Source organism: Taudactylus pleione, unplaced genomic scaffold (genome assembly GCF_031769625.1).
Source record: "Taudactylus pleione unplaced genomic scaffold, aTauple2 ptg001021l, whole genome shotgun sequence".
Classification (NCBI taxonomy): Eukaryota; Metazoa; Chordata; class Amphibia; order Anura; family Myobatrachidae; genus Taudactylus; species Taudactylus pleione.
This window is the reverse complement of record NW_028285422.1, coordinates 1,012,420-1,036,184: the sequence shown is the minus strand read 5'-3', so window position 1 is coordinate 1,036,184 and position 23,765 is coordinate 1,012,420. Positions and strand designations below refer to the sequence as shown.

Sequence of the window (23,765 nt, the reverse complement as noted above, 5' to 3'; positions counted from 1 at the left end):
TACAGCAGGTTATCTGTGTGAGGAGGGAGAAAGTTGTACAAAGGTAACGGCTAGTTACTTGTGGCACTAGGCAGTGAGTGTAGCTGCTGCTGTGTAATGAGTGGTAGATAGTGACCTGTGTATGATATAACAGCGGCGGGTGTGGTGTGAGTGTGCAACATGTCACTGAGGACCGAGCTGCTGAAGTCGGTGTGGTACGCCTTCACATCTCTAGACACGGAGAGGAGCGGCAAGGTGTCCAAGTCCCAGCTCAAGGTGAGTGCTCACTTCCCTATGTAGTGTCTCTGCTGCTAGTATCGTGTCCATCAGGGCATTTACCGGTTACCCGGCGGCACTGCCGGCGGACCTGTGGCTGCAAGAAACCTGTAGTATCGGCCTCTCGCTGTAACCTGTACTCACATACTACTATTACTGCATATACTATTCCCACTTGTATTATCACTATCCCATTTGCCTTATCTCCAGGCGGCTGCCTGTGTTATTATACATACACCTATGTACCAACAAATCAGCTCCTGTCATTTTTGAAACACAGCCTGTAAAAAGACACTAAAGATGGGTACAGATTAGACGACAAGTGTACCCAGCTCACCCACGATGCGACGGACGACATATCGTGGGGTCCGTACACACCACATGATCTGGTGAACGACCGCACAATATGTCGTTCACCAGTCGCATCCAAATGCATGGGGTCGTTCATCACATTGACAGATTGAGCTGCATGTAGGCTCGGTCTGTGATGTGATGAACGACCCTGCGGGAGTGCGTAGGGTCCTTCATAGTATGTACACACTGGCTGATGTGGACGATATGTCGACCCGATCCGCTGGATCGGATGACATCGTCTAATGTGTACCCAGCTTAAAGAGCTGATTTATCTCTCCAAAGTTTGATACATACCTTCCCCTCGACTGGCCCTCCATTGCCCCCCAGCAGTATGCTGCATAACATTCACATACACCATGTGGTATCAGAAAGATCAGAATGGAAGAGAGCTGTATCCATCACGTCTAGGAATAGAAGTGATGCTGCTACTGTGCATTGTATAATGTATACATCCAAATGCATTGAAAAGTGCAAGTATTTTTAAATACGGTATACTGAGAATTGCATCCAGTGCATATTACTGCACAGTTACACACATCTATGTCAAATTAGAACACACAGATACAGTAATTACATTTAGGACACAGACTAAACAAAGTTTTCTGTGTTACTATTTGTGGAAGTGATTAAGTGAGTATACAAGTAACTTTTTGGTGTCACAAAAGTATATTGGAGCATATACACAGTCAGATTTGTCAGATCTGTCAGATGAACGATTTGAACGATTTTACCAAAGATTTGAATGATTTGAACGATTATTGACTGCATTAAAATGGATGGAATCGTCCAAGTCTGACTGCAAACACATCAGATGTCAGATATCGTTATTTGACCATTGGGAACGCGCATCGTTCAAATCGTTCATCTGACAGATATGTCAGATTTTCCTTCAGATATGAACGATTGAACGATTTTTTAAATCCTTATCGTTCAGATCTGAAGAAAAATCTGACCATGTGTATGCACCATAAGTGATTGATTACCTGGATTTGAGAGGCAAGATGGCTTCTGTTGCAATTATGTGAGATGATGGACCTGAGGATGGGGGATGTTTTTCATCACTGGTGTCATTTGTGCCAAATGCAGGTCATACACTGAAAGATTTTTCCAAGCAATCTGTCAAGCAAGCAATGGTCAGACAGATGCAAAAGTTCTTGAAGTGATTCCATACATCAGAGTCGTAACTAGCCTTTTTGGTACCCCAGGCCAAAAAGAGCATTGGGGCGCTCCCCCCCGCTCCTATTTTTCAAATAGAGACATAAGACGCCCAAATAAGGGGCGTGGCCTCATGGGTAAGGGCCATGACAAATCTGATTTCTCACGTACGATGGTGATTTGTCTATCAGCAGGATTTGTCCATCAGAACAGCCGTGCACAAGTCTGGAGCCGGCAATGTAGATCACCGACTGAAGGTCTAGAAAGAGCGCTACTTGCACTTTATATGCAGCAAATATCAGCAGCAGGAAGATACGTGTATGTACACTGCGCCAGCAGTATCACCTGGGTTGTTAACTGGTTGCTGTGTTCAGGGCTGCCATCAGAAATTGTGGGGCAGATAGCTGTGTGTGTTAAAAGAGGATGTGACTGAAGGTGCTTGGCGAAGTGGCCAGATGGAGGGGGAGTCGGTCAGGGAGGAGATAGGGGTGGCCAGGAGATGCCTGGGATAAAAGAAAAGGAAGCTACAAATGAAAATGAACATACACAAAAATGTGACAGGCCATAACAGCGCCCCCTGCCCTGTGGTGCCCTGTGCCATGGCACGTCGCACCACCTTAATTACGGCCCTGCCATACATTTCAGTACACTTTTAAAATAAAAATAAATCTTCAGAAGGATGGCTTGACAGATCAAACATGCTATAAAATTAAATAACAGATCAGGACCGTTTTATGCCATTTTTAGCATTGGCAGATTATATTTCATGTCCATGAACTGGAAGCTAATTGTTTCTTTATTTGCCTCATTTGCCAGTGTATGGCCATTTTATGTCCTTAAGTACCCCCTTCCCCCACTGAGGGGGCCACATATTTTGAAAGAGGAGACTATTCTCTACCAAGTTAGGGTGCCCCTGAGTTTCTGAGATCCTTCCTCATATGTAGACTTCATAGTTACATTGGTCAACATTTTTTTTTTTCACAAGAAAACTGAATAGCGACTCTAGTGCAGTTTTAAATTCTGAATTCAAATATGTGATTAGAATTTTCCATCAGGCATAGTGTCTTTGTGACAGTTACTTTTCTTTTTTTCATATTTTAGTGTTTTTTATGGCCTGTCATACACACACAGACAGGAGCATACAAACAATGGGCCTGATTCAGAGCCGGTCGCTATTTGCGCTCGCTCGTCCAGAAAATAGGGGTGGCTATTCAAATGAACCGTTCGCTGTTTGCGGTCTGTTCACGCCTCTAGGTCTGAACGAGCGAACAAAACTTGCGGTCGTTTTTTGGGAAACTACGCCCCCTGGCCGCTCGCATCCTACGTCATGTCCGCTATTTATTAGATTAATCGAGTACATCGAACAGGGTATGAGCTGCTCGCTATTCTTGTGGTTGGTTTTTGCTACCACAATTTTGCGAGCAGTTCAGACTATAAAATAACCCAGTGACGTGGTCAATGACGCTGCTGTTTTAAATATGCACACCCTTAAAACGCCCGTTTTGACCTTTAAGCACGCCTGCGATCGGATCTCCACTCCCCGTTTTCAAGCACCTTCCCCTGTTACCACCCACATACGCCTCATCCTGTCACTCAAATTATCAGGCATTCGCTATTTTGCGAGCACATGAATTTCGGCCGCACTGACTGGTTCGCACATGCGTATAACGATCCGTACGCATGCGCAGTTGGGCAAACATCGCTCGGAGCGAACGAGCTGCCACTTACGAGTGGCTCTGAATCAGGCCCAATATGTTCTCCTGTAGTCCCTCCCCACTCTCCCCTCTCACCTTTATGTGGAGCCTCCAGCAGCTTCCTCCTCCTCCATGCAGCCCTGACCTGCCAGTGTAGCCCCTGCCCTCTGGTCGGGTCAGAGGAGCATGTGTGCTGGGCTCCTCCAATCAGGGATCACCATAGAAGAGCCTGTTAGCGCAAGTATTTGTTGTATTAGTTGTAAGAATATTTTCAATAATGTCAAGAAAGTATTTAAATCATCCAGGCAATTTTTGTTATGTATGTGGTGAAGTAACGTTCAAATCTCAAAGGCAAAATTTCACGGCACTTGTAAAAAAGTATTATGTACTTTACTTTGGGTGTAAAGTTGGTTATCTGCATAAGACCTGGGTTCCGCATATATGCTGTGCCGCATATATATATATATATATATATATATTTATATATACAAATGTAAAGGGAGCACTTACCAGTCTTCTTCATACAAAAAGTCACTCACGTCATGACAGTAAAGTACATGTCAACACGACATGCATATATGAATTCAGCGCGAAAAACAAAAACATTTAGATTCAGTTTATTTAGTTCTTGAGAAAGAAAGAAAGTTTATTTTTGTAGACCAATGTTATTTCTGTAGTGTTGGGGATTATTGTCTCGAGATCACACTGATCACCAGGCAACAACTATTAAGTGGACACATAGTTTGAAAGAGCACATAGTTTGGGAAAGTGGTTTTAATCACTTAACTGATGATTTTTTTTTTCCAAAAACCGCTCCAAAATTGTCGTTTTTTTTTAAGAGTGAATTAGGTGAGGAACATCCATTTTAACTCACCCAAAATGGTTTCATAAAAAAAATTAAAAAAAAAATAAAAATCGTTTTTTAAAATAACTGAACATCGGAAACATCGCGACCATTGCGATGTTCAATTAGAGACCGGATACAGGAACCAGGTATGTCAGGGGCGTTAGGGGGGAGGTTAAACTTACTTTTCACCAGCGACCGCTCAGTTCTGCAGGCGCTGGGTAGGGGGTCCTGCCTTGTTGACCGATCAGCAATGATCGGCAGCACAGCAGACAGAGGGGGAGAGGTTGCTGACAGCCAGAGGAAGGTCCCTCTGAGAGCAGCAGCTGCAGAAAGATTCTCTTCCTGCAGCCGCCCTCATGTTTATCTGTCTGGACGAAATTTTAAGTCCAGTACATATAAAGAACTGCCTGGTGTGGACAGAAAATTACGTCCATGACAGGCAAGTGGTTAAGAACAAGTGGAGAAGTTGTCCATAGCAACCAGTCAGATTCTACCTATCATTTTATATAATGTACTGTAGTATATAAATGATAGCTAGAAGCAGGATGATGTACAGCCATGGCTAAAAGTTTTGAGAATGACACAAGTATTGGTTTTCACAAAGTTTGCTGTTAGACTTTTTTGTCAGATGTTACTATGGTATACTGAAGTAAAATTATAAGCATTTCATAAGTGTCAAAGGCTTTTATTTTCAATTACATTAAGTTTATACAAAGAGTCAATGTTTGCAGTGTTGACCCTTCTTTTTCAAGACCTCTGCAGTTCGCGCTGGCATGCTGTCAATCAACTTCTGGGCCACATACTGACTGATGGCCGCCCGTTCTTGCCTAATCAATGCTTGGAGTTTGTAAGAATTTGTGGGTTTTTGTCTGTCCACCCGCCTCTTGAGGATTGACCACAAATTCTCAATGGGATTAAGGTCTGGGGAGTTTCCTGGCCATGGACTAAAAATTTCAATGTTTTGTTCCCCGAACCACTTAGTTATCACTTTTGCCTTATGGCAAGGTGCTCCATCATGCTGGAAAAGGCATTGTTCGTCACCAAACTGTCCTTGGATGGTTGGGAGAAGGTGCTCTTGGAGGATGTTTTGGTACCATTCTTTATTCATGGTTGTGTTCTTAGGCGAAATTGTGGCCACGGCTGTAGTTAGGACCTCCAATTCTCTGAATTTATATAATTATCTCCAGTGTATTGGCTGGGAAAGGGCGGGGCATAATTATGTAATCAAACTTCACCTTTTCCATTCACTCCCACCAACAGTAATACCCCTTTCACATCGCAATGCCGGGTTGCACCCAGGATTTTGTACACAGGTCCTTCCCGGCTGAGACTCCTTTCAAGCTGGCAGCACGACCCGACTTATTGCCGGGTCGATGACGTCACCGACATCACGTGCCGAGCCGGCGTTTGGAGGTGAGATCATCCCCAGGTATCGGCTTGTCACGATTCGGGCTGTCAGGCTGCCAGGATCGCGACTCTTACCTCACCGGCGCTCTGGCGCGGTCCCTCCGGCGGTGGAGCGGGGTCCTGGAGAGCGGCGCTGGGCACAGGGGGTCCCCACAGACTAAGGGGGCTCATCTGGAGATAGGTGTGAGCAGGTGAAACTGACAGTGCATTGCACTGGAGACTACTGGGCACGGGCATGTTGGATTTTGGCCAGGTGTCTGGTGGGAGCCAATCAGGTCACAGCTGTCCTGGGAGTGTTTTGCAGCCAATCCTGCACTACTTGAGGGTACTAAAGGGCTGTCAATAGGTCCTTTAGTTGCCAGCGCAACGTTATCACAGCATAGCTCTGAGCTAGTTCCTGTGCTCCTTTGCTCCATACTTGCTGCAGTTTCAGAGTGTCTCAGTGTTACCATTTCTCAGCTCTGTACCTCGCCTGTTCTGCATACCAGCTTGCCACCTGTACCCGCTACCCGCTGCGGACCAACCGACCCCGGTCGCTGAGTATAGTCCGCATTCCTTCAGCGGCACCTCGCCCTCCGTGTACCCACTCACCTCATGAGTCATACTCCGTTAAGACCAGCTGCCTTCCAGTATCAACAAACAAGCCTCCATTCCGCATCCGACTCCACTCCGGGTCCAAGCCCACGCCATACCGTGACACGGCTCTTCCTATGCTGTGAACGGGACCCGGGTGGCATCGACCCGTGTTACCCGTTCACACTTCATCGCGAACCGGGTTGAATCCATGTTCAACACTGCTTGTTACCAGGATTGAAATGCTCCACGTGGGTTATTTCCACCTGGCCCTTTCACACTGCACCGTAACCCTGGGTTACTGCGCTTTCATGTGCAATAACCCGGGTTATTGCTGGCAGTGTGAAAGGGGTATAAGATGCATATTTTTGAGTTCCATTTTCAAAACTGTAATAATCATATATATACTGTAGTAATGCACCGTACTGTGCATGTACTGTTCTTCATAAATCCCCATATTTATTATTTACCGGGTCTTAGACTCGATAACTGTAACTTATCACAGCTATTTGTGGCAATAAGATATTTAACGATTGTCCGGATGTATTAATAATCACCCGCAGGGACATGGACTCCGAAAGGAGCCCGCCCCTGCAATGTGTAAGAAGTGAATGATCATGATGATCCTTAGCCTAAAACCTTTAAGGGGCGATGTGGAGGCGAGGTCGGCCGGCGTCCCCAGAAATGAGTGCGTGTCCTTACCTGTTTTCCAGGAGTGGCAAGCCCAGGGACTGCATCGACCGACGCAGTGTCCTGGCTGGCAGTCCAGCGTCGTCCACCATCGCGACTACCGGCCACCGATGGTTGCGATGGTGATCCCAACCTACAACCTCCGTCACAGTGCATTTGCATAATTGCAAGGACGGAATTGCAAAGCTGCCTGCGTGCAGCTTTGCAATTGCGATCCTTGCTGAATCACCCCCATAGATAGATGGATAGACTCACATAGATCTCAAATGTGTCTCCCAGTTTTCTTGGTACAAAGTTTGTAAAGGTGCAAATATCATTATAAGCATTTAATAATATAAAACAAATGATAAGCATGCATATATAAGCATATATGTTATAATTACCATTTCTTTTAATTTTAATAACTACACCAAGTATCCCTAAAAAGCTTAGATGCTTGCTTTCTTTATTTTGAAGCTATTTAAATAAAACACAAGTTGGTAAACTTACGTAACTCTCGGTGATCTCTTGATATGTAGCCTGGTGCAAAATATCTTTATATGGAGTTTGTGTCCAAATAACACGTGTCCCTCTAGTAAAAGGAGGCAGCAGTCTTTTCCTGTGTCCGTATGCTAACCGAGGATGTGATCTGAAAAAAGGGGTGGAAAGGGCATGTGCCTAATAGTGTAATAAATTATAGATATTTGTGCACGTGCTCTACCAAATAAAAAATATTTATGGCTTATCTGAGACTTTGCCCGGTGAATCCAGCTGATAGGATGAACCTGGAATTCCAGTAGCTGGGAAACCTTAATAGGAGGGGCTCCAAATAGAGCCAGAAACAAAAGAAGGAATATATAGTGTAGTACTTCCTTTTTGATTTCTAGAATAATATTTATAGATGTGCGTACCATATAAACTCTTGTAAGATAGCATATAAACATATGTTCCCGGTCACTCCTCCAATGCCCCTTGGTACCCCGAATACCTCCACACGTGCCAGTGATGGGCTTTAGACCAAGCAAAAAAGACCAATCATCAGTAGTGGTATTTTTCAAAAAACAGGGGGACTTTATTACAATATGACAAGGGAATATGGGGTACAGGGACATACAAATTTAATTATTAAAATAAAGTGCTTATAAGCAAGTAGGCAAGTAGTTAAATATCCTTGAGAGAGGCTGATGTGGTCCAACGCGTTTCATCCTATTGGACTTTCTCTCTCTCTCTCTCTCTCTCTCTCTCTATATATATATAATGAAAAAGAAAATGGAGGATGCACCTTATGAGTGTAATAAAATAGACAAGTTTTACTACACATATGCTCACATACATCTAGGTAACAGATGATCAGCCTCACGATCCCTCTCTGGTGCCTCCGGATAGTACCCGGTCTCAGATCACGCTGGCTCCAAAGCAGTTCAATGCGGAAAAGACACTCTCAGGCTAGGTGGAAGGCAAGTGATGTCACCACGTCTGTGTACTCCAAAACACGCCCATCTGTTTTGTTACCATGGACTTCGTCAGGGGGTTGTTTTTTTACTTTTCATATATTCGATTATCGGCCTGTGGTTGGGGCTTTGTGGAAGTGGCTGCACCAGCATCAAATTCTGGATATTGGAGAACGGCAAATAATTGATAACAACTTGTTTTGGGACTTGTTGCGCATCCTATATATATATATATATATATATATATATATATATTTGTAACGGGGGAACTCATGGATCAGTGTTAGAATGCCGGGATGCCTTCTTTGGCTAAGTATAAAAATCGGATGTCCATAACAACGAACCAGTCGGCACTCCAACGGACGTGGTGAAGAAAGTAGTTTGTTTATTACCAACGTTTCGAGGCCACAAATACCTTTTCATCAGGGTGAAGTAGTACATAATGAAAGGTCCTTACCTTAAATAAGGGGATAACTCCTAAAGTGGTCCAATGAACGACCATCTCTCGCCGGACATTAGGCAAAAAATATCAAATCAACCATGTCCTCTCATGTTCATCTAAATACGTGGTTTATTTAATTACATGGAAATCCGATATATATATATATATATATATATATATATATATATATATATACTTACCTACCCCCTTTTTTTCCCCTCCATTTAAAAAAAAAAAAAGCAACTTCTACTCCTCTGCTTACATATAAGCAGCAGTCAGAGGTCAGGCTCAGGAAGGAGGGAGTCTTTTGAGCAGCTGGCAGTGCTGGTGGCCAAGAGAGGGGCCAAAAGGCCAGGTATCCCTGTATGCAGATGGGGCTCCCTGTCCAGGGTCAACGGAGGTTTGGACACGCTGCCAAATGACAAAGCCAGCAGGCTGAGCCATGAAAAAAAAATCAGCTGGGCAAGTGTCGATGAAGCTGCGGTGGCTGGCTGAAGGCAGGATCCATTGCCAAAGTGTGAACAGCCGGAAGCATGGGTCTTTGGCAGGCCAGCAGTTGTGGAAGCCGCAGAGCAACCGAACCCGCCACTGGGCACGGCTGTGCAGTCAAGCAGTAGTTGCCGCATTCAAAACAAGTGCGGCTGAGACTTGGATGTTGAAGAGCAGTGGCGGAGGACTGGTGCTATCTCTATGTTACACAGCTGGCAGCAGGAAGTACAATCCGGGCCAGACCACCTTGCCTAGTATGTTATGGCATTTAGCTGTGTTGGTAGGAGAGTATACAAATCTTGAAGCCTTGATTAAGTCTTTATGCATAGGGCAAAGCTACAATGGTATGTATGGAACATAGCAAATAAGCAGATGGAACAAAGCAAATAACCAGATGGAACATAGCAAATAAGCAGATATAGATATGGTGATTCCCAGGGTAGACACAGAGCACAGGTATTGTCTGTAGATGTACTGATGGGAGTGCCGGAAGCACAATGAATACAATCTTTGATTAGTGCAGGTCTCAGAGTGGTAATATGGCAGAGGGCAGGCTGTAGATGATATGCAACAAAGTGTGGTACTTGACTTGTAGTACTTGTGGCAGCCTGTACATAGTGTAGGCACATGGACTGCTGGGTACTACCAGGAACAGTTAGTAGCCACTGCCTCCAGGAGCAGCTTTAAGACCTAGGGGTATATTTACAAAGGTTCGATTTTGTTTTCTGTTCGATTTGCCATTCGATTTTGGTTCGATTTCTTTATGAAAGCATTTACTAAAAGCCAAATCGAATGTCAAATCAAACACAAAACTTAATTTAATCTGAAATCGAATTTCTGAAAAACATTGATGTTTTCCCATAGAAGAATATAGGATCCTTCCATTTACTAACATTCGATTTGCAAATCGAATGAAAACGGATTGAACTGCAAATGCCCAAATTAATGGAGGGCTTCATGCTTTCGATTTGAGCATGGGCAGTTCTATTTGACACAGATGCATGCATACATCAGTAAGATGCATGCATGTATCTTAGTGTAAAAAGCTTGTTAAGTGTTAATTTAAAAAGAAAAATGACGTGGGGTCCCCCCCACAAAGCACAACCAGCCCCGGACTTTGCATAGCCAGTCCTGGTTGTGTAAATACAGGGGAAAAATTGTACAGGGTTCCCCTGTACTTAGCGCAACCAGCACCAGGCTCTGAGTCGGTCCTGGAATTACAGGGGAAAAAAAGCGTAGGGTTCCCCTGTCATTTCAATAAACAGCACCGGACCCTTTCTAGAGGGGGGTAATGCCACAGCCAGGGAAACCCTATCACCAGGTTCCTCAACCGAAACATTACCCCTGGCCGCTAGTCAGCCCAGGCCGGGGATCCCTAGGGAGTTGGGGACCCCCCCAATAAAGGGATCCTCCTCTCCAGGGCACCCCAGGTCTAGGCTGATAGCCCGGATCTGTCCCTGGCACCCGTGGGCGGTGGGTACCGGGTTGAAAGTGTAAACCAGGACAGGCTATGCAAAGTCCAGGGCTGGTTGTGCTTTTTTAGGGGGACTCCACATTTTTTTTTAAATTAACACTTAACAAGCTATTTACACTAACATACATGCATTTCACTGATGTATGCATGCGTCTGTGTCAAATAGAAGTAATGAAAGCATGAAGCTCTTCTATTCATTTGGGGATTTGAAGTTCGTTTTGGAGTGGGATTTGGTGTTCGATTTGCACATGAACATGCCAAATCGAACATCAAATCCCTTCTTAAACTGAAACAAGATTGAATTTGATTTGAAATTTTAATGCAAAATAGAATCTTAGTAAATTTGAGATTTGCTAAGGGATTTTGCTGTTCTATTTCAATTCGATCTCAGAAGATTTAAGAGAGTCATAAAAATGAATCTCAAATCGAACTTTAGTATATTTACCCCCTAGTATTCATTAAGCTTGGGTTGCTAAGGCAATAGAGAAGTGGACTTACCTTTTGATAGTGGGGATCCAGTCAGACAGTTTTAAGTCTCAGTTTTCATATATTGCAAAGCAGCTCAAATTAGGAACAGATTATTTGGTTGAAATGGCTTTAGAGACGTCTTTATTACAGTCTAAAATGTGTGGGTTAATTATGAAATGCAGATTCTGAGACAAATACATTTTTAGAGGGCTTTCATTGAGGAAAGGTTTTTGTTTGGCCCAGAACTAGAAAAGAAAATTTCTGAGGCCACATGAGATAAGTTAATTTTCACCTATAGGAAAATCTTCTAAGTTTAACAATCACTCCTTTTGTTCACCCTTTAAACAGGGTGAACAGGGCAGTCATCCACGTCCTTCGGGCAAAGGGACAAGCACCCTTGTTCCGAGGTTTTGAAAGTAGAGTAAGACAGATTAGAATGAGTAGGAAGGAGCCATGGGGACAGGTGCCTAGTCTCCATGATAAGTAAGCATAACAAGAATTACATGCACCCAGAAATGTCTGTGGTGGGTGCCCCTCTTCTGTCATTCAGAGACCAGAGAAGAAGGTCTTCTTCAGAGAAATGGGTGACAGGTATAATAGAAACAGGTGACATTCTCAGTCTTTCGGGCCCACCACCAAGAAGGCACTATTCAACAGGGTTATCAAGTGACAGACCGATCAAGTAATTATGGGTCTTCTGAATTTGGGAGTGATATTCCCAGTACCAGAAAGCCATTAAGAAATGGGATTTTATTTCAACCTGTTTTTAGTCTAAAAACAAATGGGCATAGACCCATCTTAAATTTAAGGGACTTAGGAGCTCATTCAGAGTCGGTCGTGAGCGCTCACAACTGACTCGATGTTGCCCCACAGCGCATGCGCACGACGGGCGCTCTGTCATTAGGGGTCTCGTAGCAGACGGGGCGAGCTGTCAATGTTGAGTGACAGCTCGCCCCATTTGCTGGGCGGGCCGGGGGCGTGCCCGGCCATACGGAGGTCTTCCAGTCGGAACGCTTGCCATTTGGGGGCGGCCCCACTGACATCAGCAATGAAGAGCCTCTCTTATGAATGAATGTCTCTTATTTAAAATATAACATAGTTAATAGCAGCAAACTACTGACACCATTGTGGACTGGGTTATAACCAGCCTATAATAAAAGTTAACAAGACAGTATATAAAGCTGTCAGTGTCTTTCATTTGGGTGTAAATTGCTGATACTACTGTGGTTTGGGAAGCAACCACTTTATTACAGCAACATAGGTATTACTCCAATTGAAGAATCATGATAATAGTATAACAAGAGATACCTTATTGATGTGAGACACAACACCCTGATATATTGGCACCAGCCAAGAGGTGTAAGCAGCAACACTACGATAAACTTGAAGTAATGCACAGATGATAGTAATATAATCAATCTATCTATTTCTGTGGCACACTCATTATAGTAGATGTCATATTTACTGGATAAGTTTAATATTACCAAGGCTATGATCTGCCAATATTACGATAACGGAATATTAAGTATGACATTTTAAATACAATGTATGCTAATTCAAACTTAACAATCCGAGGTTAAGGAGAGGGTGTCTTGCCGCATATGTATTATAGCATCCTTAATGGAGAGGAATTAATTGATACTAGTAATTACTGTATTTAAGGATTCCCTCCAATACAACATATGTTTGGTTATTAGTAGATATTACACAACAACACATCAGTGGATCTACCTTTCTTTTATGTATATGTGTGTTTGCTTTGATATCAATCTTTTAAACTTTATATTTCACTGTATATTCCTCTTTATTGGGGATATTCATTTTAGGTAATAACCATTAAAAGTTAAATTTTATCTTGCTATGCACTTAACTTGTGCGCCCATTATCATCAACTCCTTTTTCTTTTCCAAATAAATGATTAATTTCAGTTTATTAGGGCTGCACCACCATGACCATATGAAGTATTATATCAAGATCATATAGGGGTTTAGATTCATATGATAGAGTGCAGGTATATTTTGTTCCCCTCTTTTCCTTTTCCCGTGATAAAGAATTATTGTGCAAAGTAAATGCTCTAGTTAAATTTGGGGAGCATACAAATGCCTGTAAGTAGACATTTCTGTGATTTTTGAAGCCACTTTTAAAAATGTCTTAAAAACACCTATAACTACCACCTGTAAGCTTAAAAACACCTGACCCATTCATATAGCATTATACCTGTCCTACATTATTCTGCATTTTGCAGAATTTTAAAAAGGTGCGTTAAATCATATGAAGAATTAACGCATGTTAACTTGCACGTTAAAAGTCACATTTACACATGTAAATGGGTTATCGTGGCTAATTGAATTTGGACCAAAGTTTTGAAGCAAATTCAATGTATGTATTCAGTATACCCTTTCTTGTATAGAAGTATCCCGGCGCTCCCAAGGATCAGTGTTATTTTGGGGAAAAAAAAAAAAAAAAGAGAATGAAAAAAAATATAGTGTAAATCTGTGATAAAAACCAAAAAAGAAAGTATATAGAGTGACATATACTCACCCTTTATAGGTGGGATCAGTGTAATGGACACAAATCAACACCGTGGTCCTACGGTGGTTGCAATAGCAACGATGAATCGATCTGGATGGGTCTCAAATCCTGGCAGTAGTCGTTATGTGAAGAAAAAACATGCCTCCATAGTGCAAATCGGTTGTCATTAAGTCAGAATAATAGTAAATAATATCCTGCTCACCTTATTCCAATTGCATAAGCGCCTTAGACATTTATTTTAAATCCCAATTTTTAATCTATCTTAATACCAATGATCTTAATCTGAAATTTGAATCCAATATGAGTACAGAAAGAAATATATTTTTAGATTTAGATATATATCACGACCAGGATTCTTTTAAAACTAAAACTCATTTTAAACCAGTGGATTCTAACAATTATCTTATGCCTTCAAGCTGTCATAATCCCTAGTGGGTTCGCAACATCCCTAAAGGTCAATTTAGGCGTATTAGGAAAAATTGCACAGATCTTGATGTTTATAAAGAACATGCCACTTTTTTAACACAGAGGTTTAAAGAAAGAGGTTATTCAGCTCCCCTTTTGGAAAAATGTTATACTGAATATGGAACATTTAACCAAGATTGATTGTTAAAGAAGAATATTACTGACAATAGCCAAAATGACATTATTTTACCCTTCATCACGGGTTATAACGATCAATCAAATGCTATTAAAACCATTATTGAAAAACACTGGCCCATACTATGTTGCGATCCTATTTTGGATACACACCTTCCAAAGAAACCAAAAGTGATTTTTAGAAAGGCACCAACTAACAAGAATATGTTGGCTCCAACTGTACCACTTTCATTAGGCAAGAAATCAGAAAATTGGCTAAATATCCAACAGAAAGGATTTTTTCCATGTACTTCATGCATTTCTTGCAAGTATGGATAGAAGGTCACATCATTCACCTCTATTGTGAAGAAACAGGAGTTTTCAATAAAGCAAAATATCAACTGTAACAGTGACTACGTGATATATCTGTTGGAGTATCCATGCCATTTACAGTACATTGGGAAGACAGTAAGACCTTTAAAGAATAGGATTCGGGAACATATCCTGAATATTAAAAAAGGATTTCTCACTCATAGTGTCTCCAAACATTTTTTAGAGAAACATTCAAGTAATCCAGCCGGAGTTAGAGTTATTGGTATTGATCGTGTCCATTTAGGAATAAGAGGGGCTGATAAAGCAAACCAACTCGCCAAAAAAGAAACTTATTGGATTCATAAATTGAAGACCCTTTTCCCAATGGGCTTAAACATAGATACTGATTTGGCCGCCTTTCTGTAAGGAACACTACATTCTACTGGTTTTTAGTTTTTGCCTTGTATTTCATGGATAAATCATGTGATTATTTTTTGGATCCTCATTATTCTATATTGATTTGATCTATGTGGGACCATTATTGCATTTTGTATTACACAATTTTTTCATGTATTTTATATTTTTCATGTTTTTTCTTTTCCATTCTTTTCTCAATTTCTTTTCTTCTTTCTTTTTTGTATTCACATAGTATACATGTCATGTGCATATAGAATTATATGTACAGGTAGGGTTTAGTACATTTATTTTAAGACACTGTATTATAGAGTCACTATTTTATATTAGTGCAATTACATATTAATTATATTATTATATTCAAGTAAGTTATACTTCACATTAATGTCACACATTCGAATCCCTTATGTATTAGTATTATTATTGTACTATCATTTATTTAGATTATTCACATAAGTGACATTTAATTAGGATCTTTCCTTCTGATAAGTCTATGGAGTTTGGATCACAATGTGTGGTGTGGCTTCATAGTCTCTAGGGTCACCTTTTTCTGATTGGAATATTGGGTGTTTTATATACACATGAAGTCAATTGTTTATTGTTTCTATGGATACTGATAGCGCTGACGGCTTACAGACCATAGCGCTTATATTATAATTTTTAATATATTTTTTTGTGATATATATACTTTTTTGTTTTTCCTGACGACGGGGCCGCAAGGGCCTTGAAACGTTGAATAAATTGGCATATCTTATATACCCTGGAGTGACGCGCTGTGGTCTGTCGTACACTGCGACAGTACACTTTGGATTTATATATATATATATATATATATATATATATTTATTTATTTATTTTTTTAACATATGTATGAGGTCACCTGTCTATTGTCTCCATGGCTACCGATCACGCTGATGGTTTACAGACCACAGTGCTGATTGGAGTGTTTAAAACGGGTTTAGTTTCACACAATCAGGTGGGCTATCCATGCAGTTATCTTTGTATGTGTCTATTCATGAGTATTACCATACTGATTGCTATCTCTGCTGTTAATTATCTAATTTGCTGGCTCAGCTCCTCCCATTTTCTTATGAACTTTTGGGATTCATTTTAAACATTGTTTAAAACACTTATATGTTGTTCTCTGATATGCAGTATGTCTTATATTATTTTTTTCTATGTATTTTGATGTATATTTTAAGTTAATTAACCATATGTCAATCATCATTTGTCTGAACCTCAGTCCCCTATTTAAGGGCTGAAAGGTTAATTTCCAAGTTGTCAGCCTGAGGAAGCAGACACAGGGTCTGTGAAACGCTTTGCTGCTATTGGTGCCTTCTTCACATTTTTTACATTACGGTTTGGCACTATTTATGGTTATTTTATCATTTATAATTATATTTTATATTTTATTGATTTTCTTTTTTTGTATGGCCATATATGAAATTATTTTAATGGAGGTTAAATAAAATTATTTTTAAGAGATACATATTTTTTCATTACCGACAGACATCAGGATTTAAAATAAATGTCTAAGGCGCTTATGCAATTGGAATAAGGTGAGCAGGATATTATTTACTATTATTCTGACTTAATGACAACCGATTTGCACTATGGAGGCATGTTTTATTTTCTTCACATAACGACTACTGCCAGTATTTGAGACCCATCCAGATCGATTCATCGTTGCTATTGCAACCACCGTAGGGCCACGGTGTTGATTTGTGTCCATTACACTGATCTCACCTATAAAGGGTTAGTATATGTCTATATACTTTCTTTTTTGGTTTTTATCACAAATTTACACTATATTTTTTTCCATTCTCTCTCTTTTTTTTTTTTTCCCCCAAAATAACACTGATCCTTGGGAGCGCCGGAATACTTCTATACATAAAACTATCTTTATCCGGATCTCTGTTGAAAGTTCCAATTATTCCAGGCTGCACCTTCTTTCGGTTCATTTATAAGACCACATAAGGGTAGTAGTGCCAATCATCCGAACCTATTTTTATTCAGTATACCCTGCATACATGATCACATGCTACAAGATTCTGAGGGCACCGAAGCAACATAAAAAAGAAAAGCAAGAGTGCTGAACTGCGAATATTTATGTGTATATATATATATATATATATATATATATATATATATATGTATATATATATATATATATATATAAAATTTGCAATAGTATTTTGGACCCGTCAGTCACTGGGTTGCTAGTTGTCGTGAACACTATTGCAGAGGTTTGTTTTTACTCTCTCTTACCCACCTTCCCATCTCTGTTTCCCGTATTTTTCTCTCTGTTCCAGAGTCTACTTCGCATGCTGGCGCCATGTTTCTGGTGACCTCTCTACTGCACTTGTGCAGATCAACAGAAAAATGGCGACATGGCAGTGATATCTGCTGCTCTGCCGCACTATCCAATGTGGGACTTTGGATGTGCAAGCATCCCCCTCACATTTGATCCATGAATGGACCTGCTTAATCAATATTAACTCTTTGCCATGGGAATGAGGGCCGTTCATAGCTGTGTAACACAATTGGTGGTGGTGCATTTTTAATCTTTTGACATCATTCACAATCTTTAATTATGGCTTCACTCCATCAATTCCATGCACCATACATAACTTCTAGCTAAGGTTTCATTATCACTGTAGACTTCATGCAATTTCCAGTATTCTTCTATGACGCATGATAGGCTCTATTACTCTGAATCCACACATTAACAATCATGCCATGTTTTGGCGAACGTTTAACTGTAGTAATATCATAGACTTTAGATAACATTAGATAATTTCTGGTTTCTCGTTAATGACAGCTGCTCTGCCAATACTGAGTGCTACATATTAGCTTTCCTGCTAGGCTGTTTCAGCGGGGCACCGCGCCCTGCCCTATTTCTGAAGGGCAGAAAGCACCCTGCCCTCCAGTGCGGCGCCCCGCTGGACAGCCTGCGGGTTCTGTCCTCCACCCACGGGCCGCAGTGTCCCGCGAGTGGGGAAAACGTCAGAGCAGCGGTCACCGCCGGTGAATAGACGCCGGGCACATGCACCCAGAATCCATTCAGAGTGACCGCGGTGCTTGGGGGCTGCCCGGCATGTCCGTAAGTGTCGAGCACACTCACTTGTCACTCACTGCCTTTCGCACAGTATGTGCGTGGCCTCACTTGTCAACTTGGTGGTCCTCCTTGTGTTATGTGGGGTACAGCATTACTGGTTTGCGCTTGTGATTGCTTCACTATTTTCCACCATTACGATGGTGCTCCCATCTTTAAGACTGCATTCAGTGGTTGTAACACCAGGGCTGCTAGCAGGGGCGGGTGAGTACAGGCTGTAAGAGGCCTGAATTGCTTAGGGAACCCACAGCTAGCTGACTCTTTTTTTTTTCTTCTAATACAATGTATAGTGTTGCTGTACCATGTCCCCTAACAGAGGAGACTGCAGAAAGAAGAACGCTGATTGGAGGAGCTCATCACATGCTCCTCCGAGTCCTGGAATAGTGTGTAATAGAAAGAAACGGGAAGACCTCCTATAAGTCTACTCACACTTTTCATGCACAGATGTTACCATACTTATCTACTTATTATATCTCCTGCCTGGGACAGGAGATGCAGATGCATATTGGCCCCGCCACCTGCCTTCTGACCAGCGATTCCTGGTATTATCTTCCCATCCTGCCCACTTAACTTTTTTACTGGCCGCCCAGAAAAGTAGGCAAATCTCCCGCACCCACCACTAGCCCCCGCCATACCCCACCCCCTGCCACCTCCCACTTACACAGCACAAGTAGGCGGTCCGGGGGAGGGCAGTGATGTGTTTTGTGCTGAGCCACGTCACTTTAGCCCCACCCCCGCTGTGCAATGCCTGTTTTCTCTCAACTGTATAGCGGGGGCCACCACGCTCCCTGCACAGCCCAACACTTGCATCCGTTTCGCCCCCTTAACTCTACCTGGCTGCCCCCAGCAAAGTCAGCAAGTATGATGTGTAGTGAGGGAGAGCTTTTTAACTTTCCTTTCCAATTTGTCTAGAATAGATATTTTCGCATTGATGTATCAAAGATGGTGCCTAGGGCTCCATTATGTTTTCATAAGGATCTGGTTGGGACCCGTAGGTTCTGATTTACTATCAGCACATGTTAGTGAGAGTGAGAGCCTCTTCTTTGAGGGCCCTGTAGAATGACATGCCAGAATGCTATTAGCAGCTCTGGTTTGCATCCTCAGGAGAGGGTGGTCCCAATGTGTTTTTTATATGCAGAGCATAAGCATAGCAGTGAGAGGCAGGACTTTTGGTATTGTCCATACCTATGTAAAACTAAATGTAATTGTGATTTTAAGAAAAAGAAGGATCAGCATTCCTTATAAATTGCTGCTTCTGATCCTATAAACCCATGCACATAGAAGATCCATTTTACAGAGGGATCAATAAATAAATTTTATTAATAATAATAATAAAATTTTAACAGCATCAGTGATGCATTTTCAGTGCAGTGAAATCAGCATTACAAACGTACCCATGTGGGCAAAAGGGATGGGAAACTGAAGGGGTTGGAAAAAGAAGAAGGTAAAAGAGGACAGGGGCCCTACCTGTTTCATTTGTACTGGACCCTACAATTTCTGATGGCTGCCCTGTGTAACACTAGTGATATTGGAGGTTTAATGCTTGTAGTACTGCTTCTGCTTTATTTGCATTCACAGTGAGTTTGCTGTTTTATCTGTACTTCATGTACCGAATACATCAGGGAAATTATGTTTATTTTGTCTACGTTCTTATTTTGACATTGAACATTTCTCAAACAGTGAATATTAAGTTTTCACAGTGTAACACTAATTTGGGCAGCCAGGTAGATATGCAATACATATTCTATCTGAATAATTATATTTAATATCCGTGAGTGCCCCGTTTAGGAATATTCTTTCTTCTTTTCACTGTTTCAAAGATATGCAATACATAAAGCACCAACAGGAAATGTAATTACCGGACGCAAGCTATATTAGTAGGAAGTACAAGACTTTCATAATGCTATACAAAGAGATGCTTATCACTAGATGAGGAGCATCATGTGGTGTAATCACTGACATGCAACATAGAGAAAAATATAACTACATGGAAGGCAAAATATGACTGATTCTGAACACACAAACAATCGGGCAGCTGACACTGTCGGGATTAATCGCTGTGTTACCACGTGCGGTAACGACATTGCTTAAGCCGGGAGATGGAGATCACCACGACTAAGCTTCGGGCACTTAACTCAGGAGCTACATCCCCGCAAAGAGAATTGAATTCCCCCCTAAGATTGATTTAATAAAATCCAGTATCCTCTCTTATTACACTTATGGCCTGATTCAGCTTTGGGAATAGATTGAGAATTAGCACTTAACTGTGTACCTGGACAAACCATGTTGCAAGGGGTGTAAATACATACATTTTTTGTGCATGTAGTGTAAATACTGGCTGCTTTTGTATGTAGCACACAAGTGCTGCACAACTTTATTATTACACTGCACTTTATGGGGTAAATTTACTAAGATTCGAGATGGTCCCGATTTTCAAGGAGATTAATTTCGCTGGGACTTGCCAAAATTCGGGTGATTTAATCCCTTGTTTTTTACCAAATTTACCAACAGGCGATTTGCGGCTAAACGAATTGGTCGATGGTGAAGCAGAACAAGATATCTCTCCCGAGTATCTCGTTTTGCAGGAGATTACTCACCCGAGATTGCAGTGTTTTCTCTCTGCAAATCTCTCCCGAGCTAGCAGCCTGCACATATCAGTGAGATATGTGTTGGCTGCTTGTGTGTTAAGACTTGTTAAAAAGGGTTAAATGTTTTTTAAAAAAAATGTCATGAGGTCCCCCCCTAAAAAAAACTAACCAGCCCTGGGCTTGCCAGCCTGTCCTGGTTCTTAAATTTACAGGACAAAAAATGTGTAGGGTTCCACTGTAAATTACGAACCAGCATCAGGCAGTAGGGACAGAGCTGGTTTTAAATATACGGAGAAAAAAAATGGCGTGAGGTTCCCCGTATATTTAAAACCAGCCCTGGACCCTTTCTAACGAGGGGACTGATGCCACAGCCAGGGGTGCCCTTTCACCGGGCCCCCCAGCCGCAGCATCAGCCCTGACCGTTAGTCAGACCAAGCCAGGGATCCCTGGGGAGTTTAGTACCCCTCCAATAAAGGGGTACCCCTCTCCAGGGCACCCCTGGCCTAGGCTGATAGCCGGGGCTATCCCCAGCACCCTAAGGCCGTGGGTGCCGGGTTGATAGTGTATGTGTAGTGTAAAAGAAAGGGTTAAATATTGTCTTTAGTTGTGGAACAACACGTACCAGCAAGCCTCCCCCACATGCTGGTATTTGGAGAACCACAAATACCAGCATGCGGGACATTACGGGCCCGCTGGCACTTGTAGTTTCACAACCAAAGCAATACGTAATAAATACAATACAACATACACCGTGACAGTAAAATTTTATTATAACATACATGCACACTCACTATCACTATCACACATACTCACCTAGTATCGAAGTAATCCATAGGGGTACCTATAAAAAAATCCATGCTCACCTCTCCTATGTGTAGGTCATGTCCTCTTCTCCAAGTAGGCATCCAACAAAGGGTTAAAATAAAAAAACGAGTACCCAAATCCAAGCCGGAAAGAGCAAAGCTATGCGTTTCCACATAGCTTTACTCCGCACGAATGACAGGGGCACACGTGGGCCCCGTCATTGAAGTAACCGCCGCAATCAGCAGACATCTCCATCGGAGCAGCTCACTAATTCGCTGTGTGCGGTCAGCGTGTCTCCCCATAGACTTCTATGGGGAGAATTCTCCATTGAAGTCTATGCTGGGAACCGCAACATTGCATCTACTGCTGTAACCACAAGGTTAATTGAGGTCACCCTTGTGGTTACAGCAGTAGATACAATATCGCGGTTATCAGCCTAGGCCAGGGGTGCCCTGGAGAGGGTGACCCCTTTATTGGGTGGGTCCCCAACTCCCCAGGGATCCCTGACTTGGTCTGACTAATGGTCAGGGCTGATGCTGCGGCTGGGGGGCCCGGTGAAAGGGCACCCCTGGCTGTGGCATCAGTCCCCCGTTAGAAAGGGTCCAGGGCTGGTTTTAAATATACGGGGAACCTCATGCCATTTTTTTTCTCCGTATATTTAAAACCAGCTCTGTTGCTGGTTCGTAATTTACAGTGGAACTCTACACATTATTTTCCCTGTAAATTAAGAACCAGGACAGGCTGGCAAGCCCAGGGCTGGTTAGTGTTTTGGGGGGGAATCTCACGTAATTTTTTTCATTAAATTAACCCTATTTTAACCATTTACAGAAATAAACATACACAAATCACAATGTTTTGTGTATGTTTCTGACCATCTTGCAGCTCAGGGGGTTGAGAGTTTGAAAAGTGATTTTGACACAGAGTTTACTCCTATCTCACCCGAGCTTGTCATCCCGATTCTTGGTAAATTTGAGAGATGTACAGTATGTTTTAGGTGAAAAGTACTTCCGATTTGGCCCGATGGTGATTTGATTTGAGATTGCTATCTCACCCGAGTTTTACGAGTTAGATGAGAGAAATCTCTCTCTAACTCATCCGACTTTGCCTTTAGTAAATTTGCAAACATGAAAAAAATAAATCACCCGAGATGGTCATCTCGACATATCTCGATTCTTAGTAAATTTACCCCTAGATGTCAGTTTGGACACCTCCCTCCCAAATCTAAATCTCTCTGCATATTTTAAATCTGCCCCACCTGCAGTGCAGCATGGTTTCACCAAGATGATCAGTTAAGTGCTAAATCTCACTCTATTTCCAAAGCTGAATCAGGTTCCTAATTCAGAGTTGTACATAAATTCAATATTTACATACATCTCCGATGTTTGCAGATCTGCACAGGAGCCACGCTGCACTTGTGCAGATCTATTTCTGCGATGTCTCTACCAGGGCCACAAAAGCCACAGCATGATTGACATTCTTCTGGCGTTTGGGTGCGGCATCAGACAGCGTTCCGAAAATTGGGGGCGTGTCAGCCCCGTTTTCTGGGTGTGCCGAAGCAGCTTCACTGGCCATGGCAGAGTGATGTACCTGGACATCCTGAGTAATCTGATGGTTACTCAGATGTCCTATGTTCACGGAGTTGATCTGATGTTGCGTCTTTAGGCACCACAACAAATCACAGAGGTCTGCAGTGGGCGTCTTTTTGGCTTTTGCATATTTTAGCACTGCCACTCTGTACAAAGATGCATCATGTGTTCTATAGCGCCCACCTCTGAATCAGCTACTTAGATAACACTTCAGCCCATTTAGTGTATCAGTGGATAATGTGCTGTTGAAAATAACCTTGATCTAAACTAGGATATAAATGATGGAACATAGCAGATAATTGCAAAATGAAAGCACTGTACGGCATTGTGTATGGCTTGTAAATGGCCCATACTTTTGTTTTTATTTACATAATTCTCATATCCAAAAGACATTGTAACCAACATTTCCACCAGTTTAGAGCTAAGACCAATAGCTTTTCAAATCTCAGAAAGATGAACGGTTTATTTACAACCTACTTGCCTACTTTTGAAAAGTATTTCATGGAGATTGTGAAAGAAATAGCTGTAAAACTTACTTGTCGACATGGGAGCTGAAT

General features: G+C 42.0%; 1 protein-coding gene across 1 annotated transcript in view; it reads left to right on the top strand.

Annotated features, from left to right (window-relative positions):
• DEF6 (DEF6 guanine nucleotide exchange factor) overlaps positions 1-23,765 on the top strand; it is a 173,743-nt gene continuing 149,978 nt past the window's right edge. The window contains exon 1 of the mRNA XM_088461166.1: positions 1-255. Coding sequence (XP_088317292.1) covers positions 160-255 — 96 coding nt within the window. The 5' untranslated portion in view covers positions 1-159. The remainder of the gene's footprint in view (positions 256-23,765) is intronic.